Below are 25,188 nucleotides of genomic sequence, written 5' to 3'. Positions count from 1 at the left end.
TCCTCCACAGAGCTCTCCCCTCTTTCCAGATTTCTAGGATCCCATCCCTTTTCTCTACCACCAGAAGACTTCATAACCTCTACCTCTCCATCTAATTTGATTGAAAGTAATAAACTGTAAGCAAACATACACAGAATTCTATTTTTCAGAAATAATTTTTTTTTTCTCCACAACATGGTTTTTTAACCTTTGTTAAAAGCACCCCAACTGTTCTTTGCCCACTCACAACTGCTGTTCGCACAGACTTATTCTTCTTAGGCTGGAGAGCAGAGGCTTAAAAAACCCTAAGAAGTAAAAATACCAGGTCCTGTGCCAGCTGCTGGATGAAATGAAGTGTCCTCAGGAGCAGAGTTGTGCCACAAACTGTGTCCTCCTCAGTTTTCCTGCACTGCAGGCAGCTCATGGTCCTGCAGGGCTCGTCTCGCAGGGGCCGCAGATACCCCAGAACACTCAGCCCTTGGACCCCGAGCCGTTCTGCTGAGTCTTGTCTTGTGCACAAGAACTTTATCATCAAGTACTAGAAGGATATAAAAACAGCACAAGATTTGGGTTTAAAAGCTGGTACAAATTGGCCTTTTAAAAGGCATGAGTGGATGTAGGTGAGGAGACTGCAGCAGGGTTGAGGGGGGAAGCCTTAGTCCCTCATCTATCACCTCCAGAGGTTTAAAATACTGAGGCTAACCTTAGTCCCTTGTCTATCACCTCCAGAGGTTTAAAATACTGAGGCTAACCTTAGTCCCTTGTCTATCACCTCCAGAGGTTTAAAATACTGAGGCTAGCCTTAGTCCCTCATCTATCACCTCCAGAGGTTTAAAATACAGAGGCTAAGTTTGATCTCTCCCTACTTCCAAAAAGTCACAGGGACAGTTCTATGACCTCTACAGGCGACTGCAAAGTTTGTTAATTCATTATCAGTGCATTCATTCTGCACACACTGTTCCTCACTTCCACAGTCACAGTACTCTTGCAGGTTACAGAATTATTAGCTGCATTTAAAAGCAAGCAGAGGATCAATATGTAATATTTAAAACATAGCCTGCTCTCAGTGAGGTGCAGAACACAAAACTGAAGGAACAGCAAGTCCTGCCATCCACATGCACCCAGTTACTCTGCAGCAGCAGTGGCTTAGCAAGCAGCAACAGAGTTAGAAAAAATCCCAGTTGATACAACAATGCCACCAATTCTCTTAATTCCCACAGTGCAAATGGACTGGGGAACTACAACAGCTGATTCCAGAACAAGGATCTGAAATGCAACATTCCCTACAAAGGCACTAAGCACTACAAATCAAAGCCATCTTCTGCCATTCTTGAAATGGAAGAGTCTCCATTCCCCAGGGACAGCAGCCCAACTGATGGAAACTCTTAGTAATTGTTTGCCCACTAAAACATGGATTGAAGAACCTGGCTCTGAAAGAATAAATGCTATGACTACACAGTAGTTAAATGGTCTAGATACTAAAATAAAGCAACAATCATATTAAAACCAGTAATCTGCACATTATCACAAAACTTTGCATTAAATTGATCATGAAGCACCACTTAACTTCAGATATATAGATATATATATATATGTGCATACAGAGAAAAAGAATAAAATTCCGAGGACAAAAATTTAATCATTCATTTAAGTAGAAGCCTATTAATTTTTTTTTCTGTCCAGCAGAGTTCTCCCTCACAAAATAGAATTAGGTTTATTTCAGTTGCCACAGAGAAGAGCCCCTGCTCATTTTGACTGGGCCAAGGGGTTTTTGTGGGTTCTTACTTGGGAAACTCTGCATTGCTGCATTTTGACATCAACTTCATCCCATTCTTCTTCTACTTCAAACCAGCCAATAGGATCATCATCTCCCCAATCATCACATGAGCAACTGCTTCTGTGTATAAAAGAATGTAAGACACTTTGTAAAGAAAAAGTTTAGAGACATTGTAAAGCTGTTGATATCCTACCAAAATACTTAAATTTAGCATGTTATGGCTATAAAGATGAGAAGAGAGAAAAGTTTCACATACCCAAAACTCTACCACATGCAAAGTAAAAAAAAAAAAAAAAAATCAAGAAAATCTTTTTAGTCATGGCCCCTTAACCTCCCCTTACTCCTAAGCAACAGGTCTGAAAACTGATTTAATAAAACTTAATTTAAAAATTTCTCATTGATCTGCACTCCAAGTTAAAAGGTTTGTTTTGCTATATCACTTTCATAACAGGCCTTTAAATCAAGAAGCTGAAAACAACAACTATATACATATTTCCTCCAACACATCAAACTGATGGTCATTAAAATCAAACAAATAACAATTAAATGATGCACCATTTTTAAGTCACTTGGAATAATTCCCAATAGTTTCAGCAGCACTGCAAAAATATCAAACATAACATTTGTTTTCCAGGTATGCATTACAAAAAGTCCATTTATACCTGGTTTTTAGAAATTGTTTGAAGTCCCTCAGCTTCCATTTGTCGTAGCTCTCAAACCTTTTGAAGTGTTCCTCGGCATGGAACTTTTCTGAGGCACCATTGTAAGCAAACACCAGCCCACACTGTGCCCCAATGGCACCTCTCCTGACCTGAAGGGGTAAATCCACAGCAATGCAGTCAGGAAAAAAAAGAACTTATGGAAAGCAACCAAATCCTGACAATCCTGGTCTCAGGAATTGCATGGGAAAATGAAACACATTTAGAGAAATGTTATGAAAACTTCTGTAACCCACTGAACTGAGATCATGTACACAGTTATTATTTACTGTATTTATCACCTTGCCAGCACCCTGACATTAACTAGAATTCCACATATTAATTCCCATTGTAATTTTGTCATCTTTTTACATTTAAAAAAATTAACAAAATTATAATTATGTCTCCTTATTAATATCACTACGCTGCAAAACAACTCACCTGCCTCTCCAGCTCCAGTTAGAATTCACTTGCCAGAAGTTCATTCATGTTTAAGTTTCTTTGACATAAATATATGCATTGTTGCTCTGGGAATTAAACTATTGCTTTGCCTTAAGTAAATAAATCAATTCAGCTGCAGAAACTTCCCTGAAGTTTTGTCTTGGCCATGAGATTTAATCACAAGACCTTCCTTTGAAACCAGATAAAAGCCACAACGAATGTTCAAATGACACTGGTGTCTCTAAATAGAATTTGAAATAGCTTCATTTAATCTGAACTCACATACTTAGTATCTTGAAACAGAGTCATAAAGTTATTTTAAGCACAAGATAAAAGATCTTGCAGATAAATCCACACACTTTAGAGAGAAACCATAAACCACAGAGTCTCTGGCTTGAGATATATATTGCAAGATATAGATAAAATAAATATAAAATAAATGTCTTTACTACATGCTTGTGGCTCCCTGGAACAATTAAGGGCCTCCTTTTCCTGAAGTTCCCTGACTTACCCTGAAGAAAAATTCTAAAATAACAGTATTTTATAATGAATTTAAATTTCAGTTAATTTAAAAAATATCCCAATTCAATTCCACCACTAGGGAAAAAAAGTAAGTCTTCTACTTCAAAAGCTCACAGGAACTACATACCTTTATTCTAATTTGTGTCACTTGAAATGAAGATTCAGTTCCAGTAGAAAGAATGATACTTGCTCTGGTTTTCCCAGTTTCAGTAAGAAAACCTAAAGCAGCAGTGGGAATAGAATGAGGTTGGAATGAGTGCTAGTGCAACATGTTTGAAAGAGAATATTGGGACTGTGGGCTGGAGGGGAGAAACAAAACCACAACACTTTTCCAGTGAAATGCTCATTAGCAAATGCTCCCAAATAAAAGGGACAACTTAAGATTGTATTTTACCAGTATATACACAGAACTCTCCAGGCAGTGTCTCTCTGGGCACTGCAATATCTGCAGCAGTTTCAAAAATATTTTCTCATTAAAGTTTATTAGTAATTCCCAAATATTACTTTGGTTTGTGGCTCTATTCACTGAACTCAGTGATTAGTCCCCCAAACTATGACCCACAAAACAACAGAAGACAAGTCACAAAATAACTAAAGAATGAACTCAAATAATACACATGAACAAAGAGGGGTAAAAAAGCATTTAGAATGTGCCTGATTTTCTGCCACAATGGCTTTCATTTACCAGTAGCACTGCACAAGACAATAACCCATTTAAAAAAAAAAAAGATTAGGTGGCATTTCACTTAAAAAAGAGGTCAAGAAACATGAATCTCTTTGTTTAGGTTGTATCCAGTACATAAAAGCATTGCATTAACAAAGAGGGGCTTTAAGGGAGAATTAACAGGCACGTGCAGTGAGAATTTCAATGATTTCTACAAACCCTCTCCTCAACAATATTTGGGGAACTAACAGTGATTCAGGACTTCAGCCCACAAAGTGTGCTCTTGTAGAATATTCTCAGTGACAGCTCACTGCTGACTTCCACGAAGAATATCAATAATTCTCTCCAAAATCCAATCTTTTTGTTTGGTTAGCTTATTTTGACAATAAACTGGTCTATGAGAAATCCACAGTGCTGCAAAATCGAATTTATATAATGTCTTGGTTTTGTTTGTTAGTTTGCCTTTTTTTAACTACAGATCTTCTATAACATAAAACTATAAAGAACCAAATATATATAAATAGATATGGAACAGCACCACAGCATTTTTAACAATCACTATGTTTGGTGGAATCATCTAACTTAAACGATTTTATGATTCTAATATTATGGATTTTAATTCTTACCATCCCCAGTCCAGGGTTCTACAAGGAGGTTTTCAGGCCCTGATTTATCTTCTTTTCCCTTTACATCACATGCTTGCAGAGTGAGTCGTAAAGGCTTTCCTAAGTAAAAAAATCCACAGGTTTTTCAAGGTCATTTAAAATGGTAAAATATATTTTCCAAACTTCTTCATACAGGAGAAAAAATGCAAAAAATTACAATACTATGAGATTTTTTTACCACTGTCAGACCCAAAATAGGGGAGGGAAACTGGAATATGAGAGATACAGTCTTCTAAAGTAGTTAGAGTTCTAGATACAGGCAGAAGGACAATGAAAATCATGACAATTCACGTTCCTTCAACTGTTGCCACACTTTGGAATTCCCAGTCCATGAAATACCACTTGCCTTACAAAAGGCATTAGCTACTCTGGGGAAAATGAACTAATATTCAAAACTTTCAAAAGTAAACACTGATAATTATAAAGTAATTCATGTGCTCTTTGGCACAAGACCAGAAGTACTGACAAAACATACTAAAAGGCAATAAAGGGTAAAATTCTTCATGAGAGACTAATGAGAATCTCAGAAGTTGATACCTGAGAAAATACGGATTTATCAAACAAGTACAGCCAATACAGCAAAATCACCACCTGGTGCCAGACCACGAACAGCTCTACACTCATGACATACTAGATTATAAAAACTTAATTTTAACTCATCTTATAAAAGTGAAAAAAAAAAGAACCATAAAGAGATGCTATTGACATTACATTTAAAATGCATCTTAAATTTCTACATGCCTGCAAGAGAGAGCACTCACTGAGGATCACTCACACAAACAAATGTCTTCTGGAAGAATAAAAATATTTGCTGTCATTTGCCTTTTAAGCAATACAATCATCACCATCCTGATCCAGGGGCCATGATCTACAAAGTTCATGTTTTTTCTCTTGAGAAGATCTCACTTGGTTTAACTCTTTGATCACGGAAAGCTGATCAATCACCAGCTTTCTGGGCAGTTCAGCTGCTAGCTTGTGATTTCAGTGACAGTTTTTAATTTAGATTTGGCTAATTCTAAATCCCAACAAGTGGAACAACTCAAAGCTGTGTATTTCCTTAAGCATGTACAGTAAAGGATCCAGGATTGTTCCATTACCGTATTTATAGAGCAGGTTCTGTCTGACTGCTGCCATGGAAGAGATAAGAGAGGAAGCCTTGTATGGAGTGTCCAGATGATCAGTGATGGCACAAAGGGAACTCAGCACTTTGGCAACACTCCCCCGGGCTAAGGCAAAGGCCAGGAGTGTCAGCTCCACCTCTGGAGTAGTACAACAACTGTGAAGGAAAACAACAACAGTGTGAAAAGAAAATTTGGGACATTTTGTTTTTCAGTAAAGATGAGCTGCCACAGAATCTCTCAGGTGCCTGTTTCTTGAAATATTTGTATTTTTCAAGATACTTAAAAAAGAGCATGTGGGTAAAGATGTAAAAGCTTTGATTTACAGACTCTTCTAAACCACTTCCCACTGCATCAACCACATAAGCTCACCTTGTTATTCTGATAAGGAAGCTATCTACTTCTTCCAAAACATTTGGTGATAAGAAGCTTGAAAAATCTGTGGAGCCTGGTGTTAGGGATAGAGGTGGCATGTGCTGCAGTGCTTTCCTAGGAAAAAATGAAACATAATGTCAGGAAGCCAGGCAGAATTGGAGAAAACAGCTTCCTAAAGTGAATTAGACATTTGAATCTTCATGCTTTGTGTGGGCAGGTCTCTGCAAATTGCTTCTGAGTGCACAAAACCTATTTACACAGAGAATCTCTTCAAAGGGGAACAACAGTATTGCATTCTAGGCAGGGAAAGTTTAATGACTGCTGGGTAATCTTAAATCTAGTCTCAATCACAGATTTAATGAGACAAACGTATCAAAGAGTTTTGAATTAAATCTGTGATAGCATTAGAAATAGCTTAGTGTCCAAGCACTGCTCCGTTTTAATTTGGTCTAGAATTGAGCAAGAGCCTATGAATAAAGGGAAAATTGATTTGAAATTCCCTCAGAAGAATTAGAGAAACTAAGAGAGACACTTGTTAGCTCAAATCAGAATTTTTCTGAATTTCCAAAGATAATGTGATAAACCCTGAAATTAGGAATTCTTAAGCAGTTTCACCAGTTATTCTATTCAATACTAAAGTTATCCCATCCAGTACTAAAGTTTGGGGTTTTTGCTTTATAATTCTAAACACTGAATCTAATTCCTGAAAGCATTCTTTTAGTCAGGATTTCTCCTTCATAATTTTTTAATGCTTTATTAGCTCAGTGTTCATTTTATATTTCTAAAAAATATCTGAACTTTACCAAAACTGAAGGTCCTCAGTTTCAGCAAAGCCTGCAACTATGGGCCTGTCTCAGGTGTGAGCATGTATGACGTTATCTAAACTTTAAAGAGATTTCACAGATGACATAAATTAAAAGATAGGCTTAGTGGACTTTAGCCTACAGGATTCATCAACCTAATGACAGCCCTGCTCTTCAGTGTGGTGACATCGTGCTAACTGAGCTCTATAAAAGCTGATGTGGGTGTGGAGAGGTTTTATTAGGATTCCAATCCTTCAAGTCATCGAGCAGAAGTGTTTGGCAATCAAACAAGGAAACGTTACCCAGAAAATGGTCAATCACCACAAGCAAACATTTGCAGGGAGATGGTGCATATACTCAACTATATCCCCATAAAATGCATGACAAGGCATCACACAAGCAGAACTCTGCTAAAAATTAGGCTAAATTAAGCTTCAGTCCTAAGGGGAAGATGTTAATTTTATTGGTTATTAATACTGGACAAGAAAAATTAATTAATTTTAGGCTGCTCAAAGTCATTACAAGTAAATGGATAGGTGAAAAATCTATTTTTCCAGTGTCCATTCAGTCATGGTTTAACAACTAGATTAGATGAAACAGCCAGGAGAACTACACTTGTCCTAGTACATGCAAATGGATAGAAGAAAAACATCAAAAATCTGAACAATGAGATAGAAAAAGATGTTTAAACACCTTAACGGCAGGAGTGGAAACCAGTTACAGATGTTGGGGTCCCTCCCCCTGCCATGGAGCCCTGGGAGAGGGGCCCTGGGGGGGAGACACGAGGTTTCCCTGCCCCTGGTCAGCCTCATTCCCCAGTGGTTGTTTTGTGTTCCCCTGCGCAGGGCAAGGACCCTCGGGTCCCGTGATTGAACAGTTCCTCAGCAGATCCTCAGCCATGCAGCTGGAGAAATAAACATCTCTGGAACATCTATCAAGAATTGGTCCATAGATATTTCTTTTCCACGGGACTCCTGGTTTGATATAGGCATGTTACAGTATCCCCACTGTAACAAGTTACAGACAGCAGACTGCCTACTAAAGCCAGAAGTGCTTTTTTTAAAAAATTAAGAAGTAGATAAAAATCACACCCCACGTAAGTTTGGTACTTACTGAGTATTTTGTAAAATGGTGTGAACGAATGCTGGGTTTGTTTCCATGGAAGCTGTCACCAGAGAGGTCAGCAGGGACCAGTACCAGATGGCCGAGGCGTCGCACACGGAGACTCCCACCTTCTTCACTCTCTGGTACCCCACAGCCCGCAGCCCGTGGATTCTGGTGTCACACCCATCACTAAGGCAACGCTTGATGTTTATCTGTACATCTGTCAAAACACAAAATAGGATTTTCTTCCCATTTCTTCTGCTAGATTAGAGCTAGAAGAATCCAGATATTCCAAACATTAAATTAGTGCAGGACCTCTTAGAAAAGTAACGGCAGATATGGAACAGCACTGCCTGATACAGACAACCACACACACTGTGCACCATCTGATCTGGAAAATTTAGCCTTTGCATAAATAGCCTGTGGATCCATTACAGATGCTATGGCTAGAAACTAGGAAAAATTGTAATAAAATAGCCTCAAAGTGGAAAATACATTGTAGATTGTTTGACCAGTACCTTCCTACCTACATACATAGGAAATGCCTTGGAAGCAAGTGCCTGTGGACATAATAGGGAAAAGGAGCAAAGCCTAAAAGCAAAGTTTAAAGTTACATAAAAATTTTCACACAAGTTCTTGACCATTTTGCACAGATGGCATTATCCTGACTACTTTTGAGGAACAACATCCTTCCTGCCCACTTCTGTGGCACTGAAACCTCCCCTCAGAGAAAAGCATCTTTTGGAACTGAAGGGACAAAATTCCTGAAGCTGCAGAAACCATCTTAGGAAGGAGCAGCTTTTCTTGATTGATTCCAGTACAGCACCCACAGAGCTACCAGACTCAAAAATAACACTATTTAAAAGCGTAAAACCTGCCTTACATTGGATGAACTTCAGAGTTTCAGCACCAAAAAAGCAGATTTTTTTGCTAGATACTATCAGCCAACATATGCTTTCACTCTGCAAGTAAGGATATTTTAAAACTGCCCCATGTCTTCTTCACATTGAGAGGCTAAAACTGTGTCTTTATGTTTCTCTTCAACCCTTAGCCCACGTTACAGAGGCCACAAGAAAGGCTCAGAAGACTCTCTTACAGGCTAGAAATTCAACTAGAATCAAAACAATTTCTCTGACCCAAGGACAAGGTCCAAAGTGTCACCCCTGGTGACTGACACTGCAGCACATCTCTCCATCATCTACCCAAGCTTTCACCTTCCAAAAAGCACCAAACCAGTATCCCAATGGTATCTTTATTGACTCACACATCTGACTAATGTTAGCGTTTTCCAACAGTGTTACGTAGCCAGTGATATTGCTTGGAATGTGAACATCTCGGACCTCCTGGAGACTGCTGGCATTCCTTCCCACTGCCACTGTGACTTGCTGTGGCATGTAACTCTGGTCATTAGCTGCCACTGCAATGGACAGGTGTCTCAAAACCACATCTGGTTTCATCTTTAAACTGCAAAGCAAAGAGGATAAAACAGTTCTTGCAAAGAGAAGGTAAGTCAAGCACTGTGATTTTATTACTATTTATTATAATATTATACGTATGTATATATAATAGGTACTATATTATTATTCACCCATTTTCCACCTCTACAAACACAAATACATCCTCTGAAATTTACCTAATGCTTCATAGGTGTTCTTAACCCCATACTATGGTGAACAAGTTAAAAAATTTTGATTTAGAAAACAGTTACCTCTGAGAGACTGTAGAATTTTCTATTTATATTTTCAACTGAGAATTCGTTCCTCAGGAATAAAAATGCAGCATCAATAATGGCCAAAATGAGATTTTTTTTTTTTTTTTGAAGCACACATTCTTAGACGCTAAACATTTCTGTTTCATTGAGCATTTCTGTTTCATGGAACTTCCTGGACAGTGGCAAAGTGTTTCTATTCAAGTACCAACCACTGCATCTCTATTACAGCTTGGAAAGTTTCACCACACCACAAGGCTGTGTGTCACCACAGCAGATAAAGGCACTTTACAGGTGACCTTTTATTTGGTGGTCAGGCTTTTATATTTTATGCAGACATTAGTGACTTCTGCTTTTACCTGTATTCATCTGTCACTCATTAATTCCAGTTGTTTTCAATTACACCTGTATTGGGTTTGTGTGACAAGGTTTTAGCAGTGGGGTGCTACAGGGTGTGAGAAGTTGCTGGAGGCTGGACCTGTGGGGAGAGCAGCCTGCACTGGAGGAGGTCTGCTGGCAGGATTTGTGATCCCATGGAGGACCTATGCTGGAGCAGCCTCTTCCTGAAGGACTGATCCCCACAGGGGCCATTCACTTAAGGTCTGGACTTGATGATCCTTCCAACTCAGAATATTCTGATTCTGTAGCTGCATCCCATGGGAAGGACCCACATTGGAGCAGTTTGAGGGGGAATGTCTCCCATGGAAGGGACCCCACGCTGGTGCAGGGGAAGGGTGTGAGCAGTCCTGTGCCTGAGGAGGAAGGAGTGGCAGAGCTGGCATGTGATGAAGGGACTGCAGCCCACATTCCCCATCCCCCTGCGCCTCTGGAGGGGAGGAGATAACTTCTCTTCCGTTTTTCTCTAAGCCTGGGAAGAGAGCGGGGGGGGGAAGGGGGAAGATTTGGTTTTGTTTCTCCTTATTCCACTCTGTTTTACTAAATTGAACTAAATTCCCCAAGTCAAGTCTGTTTTGCCTGTGATGGAGAGAGAGCTCTGTTTTGCCTGTTGGTGAGAGAGCTCTCCCTGCCCTTGACCCAAGAGCCTTTCGTCACATTTTCTCTCCCCTGCCTGGCTGAGGAGGGGAGTCATGGAGCAGCCTTGGGGACACCTGGCATGCAGCCAGGATCAATCCACCACAACCCCCCAGTGGCTGTCCATCCCAGGACTCACAGCCCCAACCCTAAGCTCACCGTATCCAGTGGGATCGAGCACTCCCATCCGACTGCCAGAAGGAGGAAGTTTCTCCGTTTGTCATCTTGTCGATATCGGCGGAATTGGAGGAGGTTTCGATGTGTGTGTAGCACTTTGTGACAGATTTCAGCTTGTCTGACTCCTGATTGCCATTCAGATCACTGGGGTATTCTGCAAAGAAATCACTCAGAACGTTCTTCTTTGGCCTGTTTTGAGAATTGTTATAGCTTTGTAAGAACTATCTCACACCAATTAACTTGTTGGCACAGAACACAGCCCCTGAAGGACTGTTTCTGACAGAAACCAGGAGATAGCAAAGTTTCATTTCAGATGAAATTGCAATAATCTCCATCTATCACTCTCAGTATGAAAACACCTCCATTCCCTCAAGTTCAATAGCTTTTATCTATCCCTTTCATTACTTGCCTCACCAGTGCTTTATTATTTTTATACCCAAATACAAACAAATGAAAGGGAAAAGTAAATTATGATGGAGAAGACTTCAATTCATGTATTCTAGGGAAGGGACAAAGCAGTCTCTTTCCCAAGTAACTTGATCTATTTCATTAGAAGTACAGAAATCCGAAAATATCTAGTCAAGCTGTGAAGAAAAGGAGCCCTCGCTGCAGGGACCAGGCCAGTCCCATCAGAGATACAGTAAAAGATTCACCACCTCCAGTCCAAAATGATAAAGTATCTTTTAATGTTGAACAGTCAACTTCAGAAAACATTCCCCTTCACATGGAAACTAAGTTTCCAGCAACTAGTAGAGACTGAATAAAGAATACCACAAATGAGTAACCATCGATTGTGAAACAGGCCAGGAGAAAGATAAGATCATTCCAGAGTGTTACTCAGCTTGCTGGGTAGTTCAGATATTAATTTATGTGTTTCAAAAACCAACAAAAATCCATAGAAGCATGCAGATCAACTTTATAAAACACCAGGCCAGTTGGAGGTAACACAGTAAAGAAAGCTTTTTATCTCTAATCTCTTTTTCAAAGCCATGGTTACACTACCCTCCTGAAAAAAAAGGGAAGACATTGCCCACCTCTCTCTTTCAGGAGAAGTCGATCCAAAGAATCCTTCAGCACAGACGAGCGCATGGTGCAGATGTTGTTGAAGTACTCCAGCACTGGGTAAGGGATGGCAGTGCTGGAAATGCGGTTCCGGTGCAGGAATCTCAGGATCATTGAGGCATGAAGGCCCAGGCGCTCCTTCGATTCAGAAAATATATCAATAAACCCTAGAAAGAGACATGACTTCCTTGGGACCACAATGCAAGAAGGATATAAAACTATTAGAGAGTGTAGCTCAAGTCTGCAACCTCTACAGCAGGGAAAAGTGCAGGCAAATATTGTTGCCAGTGACTTGACATGCCTGAAGGAGTTGAAAACAACTACCAAAAATCTCATGTTTATTTTGCTGCCCCAAACCCTTACCTTCAAAATCTAAGGGAAGCAGATGCTACTTGGTTAACAAGCTCAGGTACTTGCATCACTCACCCTGAGCTACACTGAGCCTCTCCCTTTGCACTGTGCATTATTCCCAAAGAGGTGCCTAATGCTCTCCATCAACGTGGTGAGAAATGTCAGCTTCCTGAACAGTGGTACTCTGAATCCCAGTGCATTTACATGCACAGAACAGTACTCTCTAAGTCCTCTCCTCTGACTTATCTGTAGCCAATTCTAGTGTTTCTTGTCTGATCCTTTAAGGCAAATCCCCTTTAGCCACTTATCATCAAAAGCTTGAAAGGAAAGCCAGTAACTGATCCTTATCCCAGAAATCAAGTTCTGCAAACTGACACTTTCTGAACTATAAACCATAAAACCTGAATTATGTTTTATCAGGACTTCAAACGCTGAATAACAGTGTAATAATAATAATACTAAAATATGTGACTCATGCCCTGGAACAGACTCCATGGAGGATTTATTCCTCCAGTTACCAAGTGCATTAGCTGGGCACTCACCAAAATTCTGCAAGGAACACTTTTCTGTCTGTGAAATAAACCAAACAGGGATAAGACACTTCCCCAGTCACACAGAGAAGGAAACAGAGGTTATTTGTGAATGAAGTTCTGCATGTAATTCTGGGAAATTTTTAACTTACAGCAACTCCACTTGCTTGACACTAGAGAACCAAGAACCTTCTGGAGGATGGTTTTGATAAGATTAGGACAAGCAATGCTATTAAAGAAATTTATTGAAGCAGCACCCCTTCTACAGGGCAGGGCTTGGGAAACCCTTTCCTCCACCACTCTGCCCTCATACCTGGCACCAGTGAACAAGCTTGCAGTTGCCTGATTACATGGCTCAGCTCCCCCTGAAGATTTGCTCCACTAGAATTCTTGAGAGCCTCCAGCATATTCTCCACATCTACAGTGCCATCTCCTTCAGCATCAAATTGTGCAAAGGCCTGAAGGGCAACAAAAAAGGAAATTTATTTCAGCATATTTCCTTAAAGCAGAAATTCAAGGTATTTCATAGAAACCAGAGCAATAAACATTGTAACACTATTGAAACAAAATCAAAAGACTCCACTTTCCAAAGTACTGAATTCACAGTAACAGGAAGCAGCCTGGCTGGAAATCTGCAGTGTTTAGCAAGTTTGAAGGTATTTGCACTGCCTTCCTATAAAAGTCAACTGGAGTCATGCTTAGGTGGAGACAGCCCATCATATACACCAGTGAATCAGCAGGATCCATCCACGGACAGCTGGGACTGTGAGGAAGGTTCTCACAAAACACCAAAAAGCTCCTCAGTTTAAGGGTGGTTTGGTTCCAGAAGCCACACCTTCGATTACTCATCACTGCTGCATCCCTCTCTCCCTGCATCCACTCAAATTCCTTCAGGGTTTACATATTTTCTTTATTTAAGAAATAGTCCTAAGAACAGTAATATTTTTTCAATTGGATTTTCCTTCCATAAACTGTTCTCCTACACAAAATACCAGTTTAATATAGTTTGTCTAAGTATCTGTGAAAACAGTGGAGAGAGTTAGAATTTTTTTTATTGAAGAGAACCACTGGCAGTTTTATTAACTTTGACCTTAATAAAATTTTTAATATAAAAAGTTATGTTGAGCATGTACAAAAAGTAACTCACACAGCATTTCAAACTTCGAACTAAGAAATGTACAAGGCATTTTTATTCAGCTGAGCCTGTAAAACAGAACTAAGCTCATAAATGTCACTTGCTTTAACTAGCCAATGCAGAGAACTCATGATCCAGTGACACACTACTATTAAAAATCTGGCTATATTTTCACAATCAGATTTAATTTTGAAACAAACTTCTGTTTAATTGCTAAAAAAATGGAACTCGTTTCAAGAGAGAAATGCAGTATTTCAGGAGCATCCACCTTTTTCATATAAATTAGGAATGCACTTACAAAAGATATTTCCTTACAAGCAGGACTTGAGTCTCACAGCCCTGAACTTTGTATTTCAAGTTCAGCCACACAAGCCAAGTAAATTTGGTCTCTAACAACAGATGATCTCACAAGTATCTGAGTCAAGGGATCTCTGCTGCTCAGGAGGAAGCTCCTGCTTCAATTTCTTGGTTTGTTACCTGATTATCAAACTTGATGTACCATTAACAGTGCTATCCTAAAGAGCAGTAACCTGAAACGATCAGCTCAAAATAACCTGCCAATTAACCATGACATAATTACACCAGTAAAATGAGAGCAAAGTCCTCAGAAGACAACAGAATCAAAACACAGCGTTTTAGCTGACTAAAGCTCTCATGGCCCTGCTGTGGCACAGAGCTGAATTTTAGCTTGGAAGCTTTATAAAGACATCTTATACACACAGCTGAACCCAAGCTAATAATGATCACCCTTAAAAAATTATTTTGAGTGGCAAAACTGGTGCTGAGCATCCAGCAGGCACCACAGCCAGTCCAGTCTGGACACTGGGCTGATCCCGAAACAAAAAACCAGCACCTCTGCTTGAGGACAACAAGAATTAATTCTAACAGACATAACTCAGTTGCCAAAACAATTCAATGTACAGTTTCACACCACACCATTCTCACCATTTTTCTTCAGATTTGAAGTCGAACTGCACAAATACTAAACTACAAATTGAACAAGTTTTGTGATGTTACTGGTGACAATAAAACACAAGGCAACAAGGCTGGATCTGCTGACACCTACTTTAAACCAAGTTTTTATACTCTCAGGTAAGAAGGGGTGGTATGCTTATATGCTTTTTATATATATAAAAAAAAAATACATATATATGCATATATGCTTTTCTTCACATCTTAATGCAGTATTTTGTTATTTTATTTTTAAGCTCTTCCTATGATCTCAGGAGATTGCACCAAACCTAGAACTCTAAAATTATTTTTTGACTGTTCAGTATAACTTAAACTCTGTATTTGACAAAAAACATGCACAATTTCCACTGCTGTCCTGTGTAATGGGGGGAAAAAAATAAAGTGGGGGGAAAAAATTGGAGCATCAACCTGTACTCAAAGAATTTTTGAGTTTGTGTGCAGGACTGGGACATGATACAAATTCAGTAGCAGCTTTACACAACCCAGCTCATCCTACTCCTAAATAAAAGCAGTAACTCCACACAGCTCAACCCTGAACATGAAGAAGCATGGAAGAAACAGCTTTCTTAGGAAACGATGGGTGAGAGGATTGCTTGGAAATACAGCACATGGAAAAATCAGCCCCTCATCTCACAGCTCAGGAGCCGGATGGCACAACAAACTATCTGAAAGGTGACTTGGGGGAACTTTGTATTTCACCCTCTGCTCTCAGTAGAACTGCAGCATTAATGTTGCCAGCCAAAGCTGCATACATGACATGACAACTGCTGAAGCAGTACTCAGAAGGATTCAAAGGTTCAGTTTATCTAGAGAACAGATTTTGTGTTTAAACATTGCTCATAAAGCATTTGAAGCCTGTGCTCAATGCACTGAGAACAGAGAAACTGAAAGGGCAGATCAAATCCTGGGCTGTTCCAGACAGGATTCTATAAACATTAAAAAGTGAAACCTATTGACCTGCCAGCCCCAAACTGACTTCTCATCAGTGTAAAACACACCCAGGAAAGCTCAAATACCACAGCTCATGGGTTAGTGCCAGCTACAGAAACTATGACATCAAGGTTTTCCACAGAACTCTCAACATCTCGGCTTTGCGGGACAGACCAGATGTGACCACATATCCGCACCATGGTAAATCCTGTGACAAGCATTTTCCCCACTCCCTAGAGCAGGAAATGAAACCAAAACAAATAGATTCTTCATGCAGAGGAGGACGTGACATACAGACAACCCTCAAAATACTTCTGCAGCCCACAAAGCTCAGCTGTTTGTGCCAACAGAAAGAACCCCAATGGACTAATTTCACCCTTGCTGTTGTTACAAATGAAGATGTGTTTGTTACTGGCTCTTCTTGAAAAGGACTGGAAGTAGAGGCAGTAGTTTACCAAGCTACTTAAACCAGTCTGGTAAAAACACACCTATCTGTACAGGAAAATGAATCTCCTCCCAGTTACCAGGAGCCTTGTTCACCTGTCAGCACTGATTTGAGGCGTGTGTGTGTGATTTAACAGTTTACACAGTTATTCTGCTACTCGGGAGCAAAACAAAGACAGCAGGAAGTGTCTGCTGAGCCTCAGGAACTGCTTGCACTATGGAATTCAGACACAGCCACTTTCTCAAGTGAGTGTGGAATTCCCAGCAGGGTATTCTGCTGCATTTCGGACTGCTACAGAGCAAAGTTAAAGCTTAAGTGTTCTAAATATTAAATTCTCCATATCCTTTCCCACAGAAGGGGAAAACTGGAAATCCCAGCAGAAAGGAAACTACTCTCTTCTACCCTTAAAAGCTGCCCTTAACACCTTCTGGCTGTGGAAGGGGATCCCTGTTACACTACTTTCTTGCAAGTTTCCCAAAAGTTCTACTTTACAATAAAAGAGATACTTGACAATTTCACTGCTGGTTTTAAAAAGCTCCAGTAAAATTAAGCGTGGTAAACTTTGACTTGCTGATAACGCTAGTAAGTATCAAGAGGAATTACTCAGGCAGAATTTCCTACCTGTGTTCTCACCACACCTGTGCTCTCAGCTGCTTCAGCAGTAGCAACAGCAGAAATATTGCTGTAAATACCAATTTTATTCATAAGTGGCTGCTGAGCATGATCACTGATAAGTGACATAAGTTGTTTTTTTAAAGGGATATCTGGTAGCTGACAGGCTACATAGCAGCAGCAGCAGCCGCTTTTCCAACCTTGTGCAGAACCCTCTGGCCTGGCCTCTCCCCAGGTACCAGGACGGGGTCTCCAGGGTCGTGTGGATGGCCACGGAGCCGGTGCCACCGCCCACAGAGAGGGTTCGGGGAGACCGACCCCCAGCAGCACCCCGGCGCTTCCCCCGCCTCCCTTCCCCCGATCCCGACCACTCTCCCGGCCCGGACAGGCGGATCCCTGTAGGGGAGCCCCATCCCTGGAAGTGTCCACGGCTAGGCTGGACGGCGCTCTGAGCACCCCGGTCTACTGGAAGGTGTCCCTGCCCGAGACAGGGGGTGGAAGGAGATGGTCTTCAAGGTCCCTCCCTGCCCAAGCCATTCCATGCTCCCTGCGGACGGCGCTTCCTGCCGGCTCTCACCTCCTCGCTCTCTCCGCGGGACCCGGCCGCCAGCCGGGACACGCTCTCCAGCACCTCGCAGAACTGCTCCAGGCTCACGGCCTCGTCGCCGCGGCTCAGCCGCTCCTCCAGCCATCGCACCAGCGCGCTGTGGTGCCGCGACACGAGCGGCTCGGGCAGGGCCGCCTCCCGCAGCCGCGCCGTGGCCTCCCGCAGCCGGGCCTGCTCCAGCAGCACCTCGGCTGGCGGCAGCGCCGGCACGGCCGCGCCGGGTTGGGGCGCGCCGGCCGCCCCCTCCATGCCCTCTTCGGCACCCTCCTCCTCCTCCTCGCTGCTGTGGCTCACCGCCGTCCCCATGAGCCGCTCGGGAGCCCCTCGCAGCCGCCGCCGGTGCCGCCGCTCCCGCCGGTCCCCGCCCGGCCCGGCCCGCCTTAGTCAGCAACTTCCCGCCCGCCGCACCTGTCAGCGCGGGGCCGCCACACCGCCGTAAAGCGGCACCCGCGCCACACCGCCGCAAAGCGCCACACCGCCGCAAAGCGCCGCCCCGGTGCCGCAAAGCGCCGCCCCGGCAGCCGCTGTGGCCCCGACGGGGAGCGAGGGAGCGGCTGAGGGGGAGCCGGCGGGGGCGGCGGGGCAGCTCCTCAGCGAGGAGAGACTGCGGGACCTGGGCCTGGCTAGCCTGGAGAAGACTAAGAGAGGGTTTCATTAATGCATAGAAATATTTCCAAGGGGTGCCGAGAGGGCGGTGCCAAACTCTCTTCAGTGGTGCGCAGTGACCGGATAAAGAGTAACGGCCGTGAACACGTTTCACCTCAACTCGAGAAAAACTTCTTTACGTGAGTGTGGCAGAGCACTGGGACCGACTTGCCCAGGGAGGGCATGGGAGTCTCCCTCTTTGGAGAAATTCCAAACCCACTCGGACCTTCCTGTGTCACCTGCTCCAGGTGACCCTGCCTTGGCAGGGGTTTCGACTGGGTGATTTCCCGAGGGCACCAACAGCCCTAAAGATTCTGTGATTCTGAGAAGGTCTTTAGGAATGACATCATTAAGAAGAAACTTTTCCCTGTCAGGGTGGTGAGGCCCTGGCACAGGGTGCCCAGAGAAGCTGTGGCTGCCCCATTCCTGGAAGTGTTCGAGGCCGGGTTGGACGGGGCTTGGAGCAACCCGGGATCGTGGCAGGTGTCCCTGCGCAGGGCAGGGGCTGGAAGGAAGGAAGGAGATGAGCTTTATGGGCCTTTCCAGCCCGGAGCGTTCCATGGCCGCTGCCGCACTGCCGTAAAGTGCGCCCTCGGGACGGCCATCCCGCGCACGCGGCGCTGGCCGTGGTTGGCAGCCACGCTGCCGTGCGGCGAGAAAACTGTCGTGCAAGCGTCGTGGTGTCGCGGCGCGATGTGGCGGGGCGCGGCCGCGGGACTGCTGTGCCTGGCCGCCGCCTGCCTCTTGCGCCACGGGTTCGAGCCCCGCGCCCGCCTGCTCAGCGCGGCGGAGTTGCGCCGCTACCGGGGGGCACCGGGCGAGCCCGGGCTCTACCTCGCCCTGCTAGGACGGGTCTTCGATGTGGAGCGGGGCCGCAAGCACTATGGGCCCGGCGGCGCGTACAGCAGGCTCGCAGGTACGTCCGGTGGGGCGGGGAAGGGGGAGCTGGGTGTGGGCCTGGCATGGCCTGGCTGGGGAGGGGATCATCCCCGGGCTGGGGAATTCAGCCCTTGGCGGGGGTGTGGGTGTGTGATCGGGTCTCAGCCCTGAGGGGGGGGTCACTCCGTGCCTGGCGGTCGCAGCCCCGGCTGGGAGGAGGGAGGGCTCACCCCGCGTTTGGGGAGCCCACTCCATGGCTGGGGTCGCACCCCTGGCTGCGGGATTCACTGCATGCCTGGGGGCTCATTCCGTGGCCGGGAGGGTTCATCCCCTGGCTGTGGAATTCACTCTGTGACTGAGGAATTCACCCTGTGGCTGGGGTCTCACCACCCCCTGCCCCGCAGGCAGAGATGCCACCAGAGCGTTTGCCAGCGGCGACTTCACCCCGGCGGGGCTGGTGGACAACGTGTCAGGGCTGTCGCCCCCGGAGCTGCTCTCCATCCACAGCTGGCTGAGCTTCTACCGCGACAACTACGACGCCGTGGGTGCGTGTCGCGGGGTGAGCTCACACAAGGGACACGCAGGTGGCTGGTGGGAGGTCCAGGGCAGGTTTCACCTACAGAGTGCCACCGCGGTAAGGGTCTCCCAGCTGTGCCCAGCGTCCTGAACCCTGCGGGGACCAGCTGGAGCTGCAGCCACACCAGATCTTCGAGGTCTGCTTCCCTCCAAGGGAAAGTTTAATAGTTTTCCCACCTGGCTGTTGCCCTGCTTTGATTGTCTGTGCCGAGCAAAAAGCATGGAGCCAGCCAGAAATCACCAGGGCTTGGGAGACTATAGGAGCAGCAGTGCAGGGAAACTGCTTTGGGGAAGGAGGTGCATGGGTGGGAAAGGCTTCTGGGTTGTGCAGCCGAAATTGGCTTTGGTTTGTAGATCTTTAATGAGTCTGTGCTTAAGCTTATCCTGCATGGATTTATTAATATGGGTAAATTGCTGTGTGCTCCATGGAGTTGAAGGGATGTAAGCTCAGTTGGGTTCTAAAATTGGGCCATGGTGACATCTCCTTTTATTTTTGTCTTTAAATAACAAATTAAAAATAAAACCCCACCAGCATGATGCATTTTCCTTGCCTAGAAACACTGGTCTTAATTGATCTCCTCTCTCAGGGAAGCTGGTGGGCAGATTCTACGATGAAAATGGGGCACCGACAGAAGCCCTGAGGGAGGTTGAGGCTGCCATTGAGGAAGCTCTCAAATTCCAAGCAGAAACTGAGCAGAAGAAGCAGCAGTTCCCACCCTGCAACTCTGAATGGAGCTCCACTAAAGGCACCCGGTTCTGGTGCTCCAGACAGAGGTAAACTTGTACCCTTTGGAGGAGAGCATTCCTGTTCTTTTTGGGTGCCCTGTGCTTTGTTCTTGCCTCTCCTGGCAGGAGGGGTGTGGGAAGCTGTCCTGGCTCCTGCAGCCACTGCAGTCCATAGGTAGCTGAGGTCTGTGACCTGGCACAGGTTGTGTGTACAGTGGTGCTGCCAGGGCTGGAATATGCCAGGCATGGACTCTGTCCCTGTCTAAATTCATAGGGTTGTTCAGGTGGGAAGAGCCCTCTGAGACCACCAAGTCCAACCATTCCCTCAGCACTGCCAAGGCCAGCACAAACCTGTGTCCCCAAGTGCCACATCCACACAGCTTTTAAATCCCTGCAGGGATGAGGACTCCACCAGTGCCCTGAGCAGCTGTGCCAGTGCCTGACCACCCTTTCCATAAAGACATTTTCCCCAATATCCAACCTAAACCTCCCCTGGCACAACTTGAGGCTGTTTCCTCTTACCCTGTCCCTTGTTCCCTGGGAGTAGAGCTTAACCTTCACCTGGCTCTAAACTCCTGTCATGGAGTTGTAGAGAGTGAGAAGGTCCCCCCTGAACCTCCTTTTCTCCAGGCTGAACCTCCTCTGTAACACTGGAATCAAAGAATTTGCCACATGTGCACGTGATCCTCCTGTTCTCAACAAAACAGGACAGAATTCCCAGCAGGACTGGGATTCAAACAGGTTCTGTCACCTATCAGGAATACAAGCATTAACTTGCATTTTTCAGACAGTTTCACAGCCTGATACCACAACATTTTCACTTAAACCACATAAAAATGAGGTTAAGCTTTGAATAGTCATTTCCTACTTACTTTCCTGTTAGTAGTTATCTCTCAGCTCAGGGACTACTTTGCTTGAAGGTGAAATCATTTCACAGACCACACTGCAAAATGCTTGGGCTTCATGTCAGACCACCAGCAGCACTGTGTACCCCAGGGATCTGCTTCTCTGTGTCACTGAGCTTGGGGACAGCCTTGGGACCAGGTGTCATGTGGCAGTGACTTGTGTTAAGAGGCTTAAAAGCTGCAGTGGTTGGGGAACAGGCAGGATTTGGCCCACAGAGAGACACTTAGACATTAAGAGACATGATGAATTAGCTGGGGAAGTACTTTTTCTTTTGCCCCAGTTCTCAAAATCACTGTGTTTAGTCAAGGCACAGAAGGCCTAGAAGAGCCTGGTCTAGTGGAAGGTGTCCCTGCCTATGGCATGGGGTGGACTGGATGATCTTTAAGGTCCCTTCCAACCCAAGCCCCTGTGATTCTGTGAAGATGTGTGATCATCTGTGAGCAATTCGGTACCTCCAGAAAAGGCATTTTGCTGTGCTACAGAAGGCTGTGATTCCTTTTCCAGCAAAGGATGCATGGAATGCAGAAGCTGGTCACTCTCAAAATGGTAGAGCCTGTAGCAGCAGTGATGTAACCAGGTTCAGGCCACAGGTTTCTGAAGCACAGCCAATAAGAAGGTATCAGCTGTGGGATGGTGGCTGCTGGGAGCAGAGTCTACCTCAGTGAGTGTATTGTTAATTCTAGTTTTCCCATATTGTCTTAGTTGTTTTCTAAGGATTCTCTATTGACTGGAAGCATTTTCATGGGTTTGAATTGTAATTTATTTTCATTCTCCATTCCTAGTGGGGGAGTGCACAGAGACTGGGCCGGAGTCCCTCGGAAGCTGTACCGCCCTGGCTCGCAGGGGAGTCGCTGTGTGTGTGTGAGGAGCACAGGTCCCCCCTGGGGCCAGCCAGACTCCTCCCAGCACAGCAACAGAGGGGACCTGGATAACCCTCACCTGGAGCAGTACAAGGGCTGCCATCCCCTGGCAGAGCAGTGTGTCCTCACGGGCTGATTGCAGGCGCTGCGTTCCAGGGCAGGGAGAGTCCTGCGGTGAAACGTTGCACTTTGGGTGGGCAGCTCCAGCTCCATCCCTTCCACCTGTCTGTGCAAAGGGAGCAATAACAATCTCATGTTATTTGTGATGCTTTTTAACGTATGGAGATGGAGTTGAGAGAAGGGGGAAACACTTCAGCCAGGTTAGTGGCTAAAAATTCAAGGAACAGGATGCTTGCTTTATTCCTATGGTATTTTTACACCTGGCAACAAACTGTAAGATGCACAGCCTGAATTGTATTTTAGAACTGCTTTCTTGTGCAGTCAGGAAATGGATGTTTGTGTGCACAGTGGTGGGACAATGTGCTGTGGTTTAAGGCAGCGAGGTCAGTGAGCACAGAAGCTGCTGCAGCATCACTGCCCACAGTTCATGCACAGTTCTCAGGTCCTGCTGCAGGGCAGTGCTGATGCTCCTTCCCAGGCACCTGACTCGCTCCAACGAGTTTAAAGGTAGCAGGGAGAACCCTGAATTTCTTCTGCAATTAAGATACACAGTATCTAGGAACTTGTGCAGTTTAGTTATACACAAGCTTTATCAAATTCTTGGAGTAGAGAAGGCAAAGGCCAGAGCTGTATTTCCTCATTCAGTGTTTGCAGTAGATACTGTGCCAAGATATTGAAGCCACCTGTGAGGATTGCTGTTTTATATTGACCTCACCCTCCTGGTCTGTGATTCACCACTTTCAAACTGCTCTCATCAGGAATGAGGAGTTTTAAATAGCTTTTTTTGTTGTTGTTGCCTGGGTGGCAACACAACCATCCTACTGTAATCTGGCTCCTGTTTCCATTCTGGTATAAGACTTGCTGCCATCTGGTCTGTGCCTATCAGACTATAACCTGAGCTGAATGTGCCCTCACAAGACCCAGCTCCTTTAAAATCCATATTTACTGTATCAGAGCTGGCAGAATTCAGCAATATGAGTGACTCCCAGAAATGCAGGGCAGATTATTACCATTTCTGGGTGGGGCTAAAAGGGAGGAAAGAATACCTGCACAGGGTTCAGGCACTACAAACCTCAAGCTGCAGGGAAGCAGTTGCTGGTTTTAATGCAGTCTGTTGTTAAAATCAGTTTTGGTGTAGCCAGGCTTTGAGAGACACGCAGAGCATGGTCCAGTGGTGGCACAGGTCCCTGCTAAGCTGTGGTCAGTTCTTCTCCTTAAGGCAGTTGTCACCTATGTATAAGCAGCTGGAAAGTGTATATAAACTGATTTTTAGCTATCATCACCTCTAAAGAGAGGCCCAGAATCTAAGTGATTAGTTAGTTAATTGGCAAGTTTACAGGAGGCACCATTCACTCCCTTGCAGTAGGACAGGTGACAGCACTTCTCAGTGATAAAAGCTTAGAGGATGCTACAGCTGCCAGGGACAAAGTCATACACAGCAGTTTAAACATACAGTGCAGGAGGGTTGTGGTTTTGGGGTTTTTTACCTAATCATCATCCTGAAGAGAAGCTCTTCCAGACACTGCCCTGCTGTGCCAGCTCTTAGCACTCACAGGGAGAGTAGGATGTGTGGCAGAACCAAACCTCATCCCTGGGCTTGAGCCATCTTTGGGGGTGGAGTGAGCAACTCATTTCACACAATGCTGAAGATCAAGCTGTGTAAAAGGTGCAGGAAAGAGCTACAAAGCAGCACTTCACTGCCTCCACAACTTTGGCCTTGACCACATTTAAAAAGACATCACCACTTTAACAAGAAATTGTATTTAAAGTAGTGAAACCATCCCCCCAAATGATTGGCAAGTGCCTTTAAAAGAACTTTTAAGAGCTATTTAAAAGTTGCAGCAAATTCCAGACTATTAAATGCTGTAAGAAGTAGTTTGTGAGGGCAAACCAGTTCTAGTGAAGGTGGACCAGCTTGACCTTCTAAGCAAGTTTCATCTTGCTGTAACACTCAATCACTATGCAAATAGTGCTGAGGGGATGGTTTTGAGTGCAAGAGCTACACAAAAAAATCAACTGCTGCAAAAAGGCAGGGCAGGAAGGTGGTGGTTTAAGTTAAAGTTGGTTGAAAACCACAAATATTCCTCAGTTTAGTGTTTGAAAATATGGGGGGGGTGGGGGGGGAAAGAGTTTGTCTTGCACTAGGAATGAGATATCTATTAAAGCAAACAAGGAGACACCCTCACTGACCTGAAGTGGTCCAAGACTGTTGTAACTCCAATTCAGCAGCTCAGCTGGATTCTCCCAAGGTGGAAAAGGGTGGGAAGAAAACAGTGACAGCTACAGAGGGCTCAAGTCACCACAGACAGTGCTCTAATAAAGCTTGCCATTCCTCTGTACTTTAGTAAGTTTTATTAACAAAAGACTAATGCATCACAATCTCACCCAGAAGTCTTGGCTGGGTTTGCTGTTGCACTGAAGCTTTCCTTTTCCTCAACTGAAGCTGCAGGAGCTCTCTGCTCTCCCACGGGGCTGAGCTGCCTCCAGAAAACAACTGAGTGCACCAGGTGTTAATAACTTGAACTGATGAACTCCATGAACCAGCTCTGGCCCGCGGGGAGCTCGGATTTGTTTCACAAGACTGATTATAGGTAAGTCTAGTATAAGGCATTTGAGAGGACTACATGGTACAAACTAGAACACCAGACCTTGACAGCCAGAAGAACAGTTGTAGCAGTTCCACAACATGAAAATGAATACCTGGACTCATTTCAGAACAAAGAATAAAGTTGTTATGTCCAGTTGGATGTTGGATCCCTGGTTTTCTTC

The 25,188-nt window shown here is 44.4% G+C and overlaps 2 protein-coding genes across 4 annotated transcripts in view; one reads left to right on the top strand and one right to left on the bottom strand.

Moving 5' to 3' along the window:
- Positions 1-18,066, bottom strand: part of ZZEF1 (zinc finger ZZ-type and EF-hand domain containing 1) — a 56,738-nt gene extending 38,672 nt beyond the window's left edge. For 2 of the 3 annotated variants that reach the window (XM_069033053.1, XM_069033054.1), the window contains exons 1-13: positions 17,678-18,066; positions 13,320-13,464; positions 12,098-12,292; positions 11,046-11,217; positions 9,411-9,610; positions 8,156-8,366; positions 6,237-6,353; positions 5,844-6,022; positions 4,708-4,806; positions 3,545-3,636; positions 2,419-2,567; positions 1,765-1,876; positions 302-517 (exon numbers count right to left, since the gene is read on the bottom strand). In XM_069033053.1, the coding sequence (XP_068889154.1) occupies positions 302-517; positions 1,765-1,876; positions 2,419-2,567; positions 3,545-3,636; positions 4,708-4,806; positions 5,844-6,022; positions 6,237-6,353; positions 8,156-8,366; positions 9,411-9,610; positions 11,046-11,217; positions 12,098-12,292; positions 13,320-13,464; positions 17,678-18,013 (2,223 nt within the window). In that variant the 5' untranslated portion in view covers positions 18,014-18,066. The remainder of the gene's footprint in view (positions 1-301; positions 518-1,764; positions 1,877-2,418; positions 2,568-3,544; positions 3,637-4,707; positions 4,807-5,843; positions 6,023-6,236; positions 6,354-8,155; positions 8,367-9,410; positions 9,611-11,045; positions 11,218-12,097; positions 12,293-13,319; positions 13,465-17,677) is intronic. The other variant, XM_069033055.1, reaches the window with a different exon arrangement.
- A 208-nt stretch (positions 18,067-18,274) lies between these two features.
- Positions 18,275-25,173, top strand: CYB5D2 (cytochrome b5 domain containing 2). Its single transcript, XM_069033592.1, has 4 exons — positions 18,275-19,268; positions 19,636-19,776; positions 20,395-20,581; positions 22,222-25,173. The coding sequence occupies exons 1-4, from the start codon at positions 19,046-19,048 to the stop codon at positions 22,433-22,435; spliced, it is 765 nt and encodes a 254-aa protein (XP_068889693.1). The 5' UTR covers positions 18,275-19,045; the 3' UTR covers positions 22,436-25,173.
- The last annotated feature ends 15 nt before the right edge of the window (positions 25,174-25,188 follow it).

This window comes from Aphelocoma coerulescens, chromosome 19, assembly GCF_041296385.1.
Source record: "Aphelocoma coerulescens isolate FSJ_1873_10779 chromosome 19, UR_Acoe_1.0, whole genome shotgun sequence".
Classification (NCBI taxonomy): domain Eukaryota; kingdom Metazoa; phylum Chordata; class Aves; order Passeriformes; family Corvidae; genus Aphelocoma; species Aphelocoma coerulescens.
The sequence above is the reverse complement of the archived record's forward strand: the minus strand, read 5'-3'. Positions and strand labels throughout refer to the sequence as shown.

Bases quoted from the DNA above. Each gene is read 5' to 3' on its own strand.
- CYB5D2 (XM_069033592.1), top strand. From the start codon at position 19,046: ATGTGGCGGGGCGCGGCCGCGGGACTGCTGTGCCTGGCCGCCGCCTGC. The intron at 19,269-19,635 runs GTACGTCCGGTG...CCTGCCCCGCAG, and splicing joins CGCGTACAGCAGGCTCGCAG to GCAGAGATGCCACCAGAGCG. The intron at 19,777-20,394 runs GTGCGTGTCGCG...CTCCTCTCTCAG, and splicing joins CGACAACTACGACGCCGTGG to GGAAGCTGGTGGGCAGATTC.